The sequence below is a fragment of the Penaeus monodon genome, chromosome 32 (assembly GCF_015228065.2).
Source record: "Penaeus monodon isolate SGIC_2016 chromosome 32, NSTDA_Pmon_1, whole genome shotgun sequence".
Lineage (NCBI taxonomy): Eukaryota > Metazoa > Arthropoda > Malacostraca > Decapoda > Penaeidae > Penaeus > Penaeus monodon.
In genome coordinates this window covers 5,613,702-5,614,864 of record NC_051417.1, presented here as the reverse complement: position 1 = coordinate 5,614,864, position 1,163 = coordinate 5,613,702, and the positions used below count along the sequence as shown (strand labels likewise).

Genomic DNA, 1,163 nt, shown 5'->3' with positions numbered 1-1,163 from the left:
CTATTACTATTATGACTGGTATCGCCCACGCACAGTGACAGACAGACGCCATCAACAGCATTTCCTCAAACGCCAGAATGAACAAAGAGAAGGCCCTTCTTCCGCGAACAAACAAATAATACTCAGCCATAACCCGAGGCTCACTGTCACCCTTGGCATTATATTCAGGAGTTGATCGAGTGTGATCTGAGACGTTCTCTTAAGAAATACGGATAATAATAAACGTATAATAAAATATATGGATAAGTGAAAGAATAGATAATTCAACAACAGGTATAGTGATGATGAGCCAATATGTAATGAGTATATGACGAACAAGTATATTTTAAAACATGAAACACGTTCTTATCGTCAATTTTCAGATAATAAATAAATAATGGTCATTATTTCAGTAATAATTTTCTGTTTACTTATCAATATTGCCAGTGGAATTACTTGTCTTTATTATTCATTATTTCCATTTCGTTTTTCGTCTCATCATTTATCTACTTATCACTATTACGAATTGATTAATTACCATCTGTTTAGTCACCATTTGTTGCTAATTCATACTAATCACTATTACCAGTTCATTCATTACTATCTGTTTACTAATTAAATACTGCTAATTCATTTACTTGTAACTATTACCGATTCATTCATGATCATCTGTTTACTCATCTTTATTACTAATATATTTACACGTCCTTCCTACCTACTTATTTACCAATTCATTCATTATTATCTGCTTCCTCATCATTATTGCTCATTCATTTACTTATCACTATCACCAACTCATTCATTATTATCTGCTTACTCATCTTCATTACTAATGTATTAACATGTCTTTCCTACCTACTTATATACCAATTCATTCAGTATTATCTATTTACCTATCTTCGTTACTAATATATTAACACGTCTTTCCTACCAACTTATTTACATTTTTTTTTTATCATCACGCTCCCTTTTCCAACAGTCCCTCAAGATGCAGTACACCCGCGGCGGCGTAACACGAACTATCAACAACACAGTCTATCGCGGTCGTGTTCCCGGGTTTTATCCTGGCGTTTATTTAGAAGAGGAATTCTATGTCATCTGCGAGACTCTTTCTCCTATTAGTACCATCAGCAGTATGGATTGTGTGGGCAAGTTTTTTTTTTTTTTAGTGTTTTTGGTGCATT

The 1,163-nt window shown here is 33.5% G+C and overlaps 1 protein-coding gene across 1 annotated transcript in view; it reads left to right on the top strand.

The window, feature by feature from the left end:
- Window positions 1-1,163, top strand: part of LOC119593381 — a 2,579-nt gene that overhangs the window by 431 nt on the left and 985 nt on the right. Inside the window, exon 2 of the mRNA XM_037942311.1 lies at window positions 959-1,127. Coding sequence (XP_037798239.1) covers window positions 959-1,127 — 169 coding nt within the window. The remainder of the gene's footprint in view (window positions 1-958; window positions 1,128-1,163) is intronic.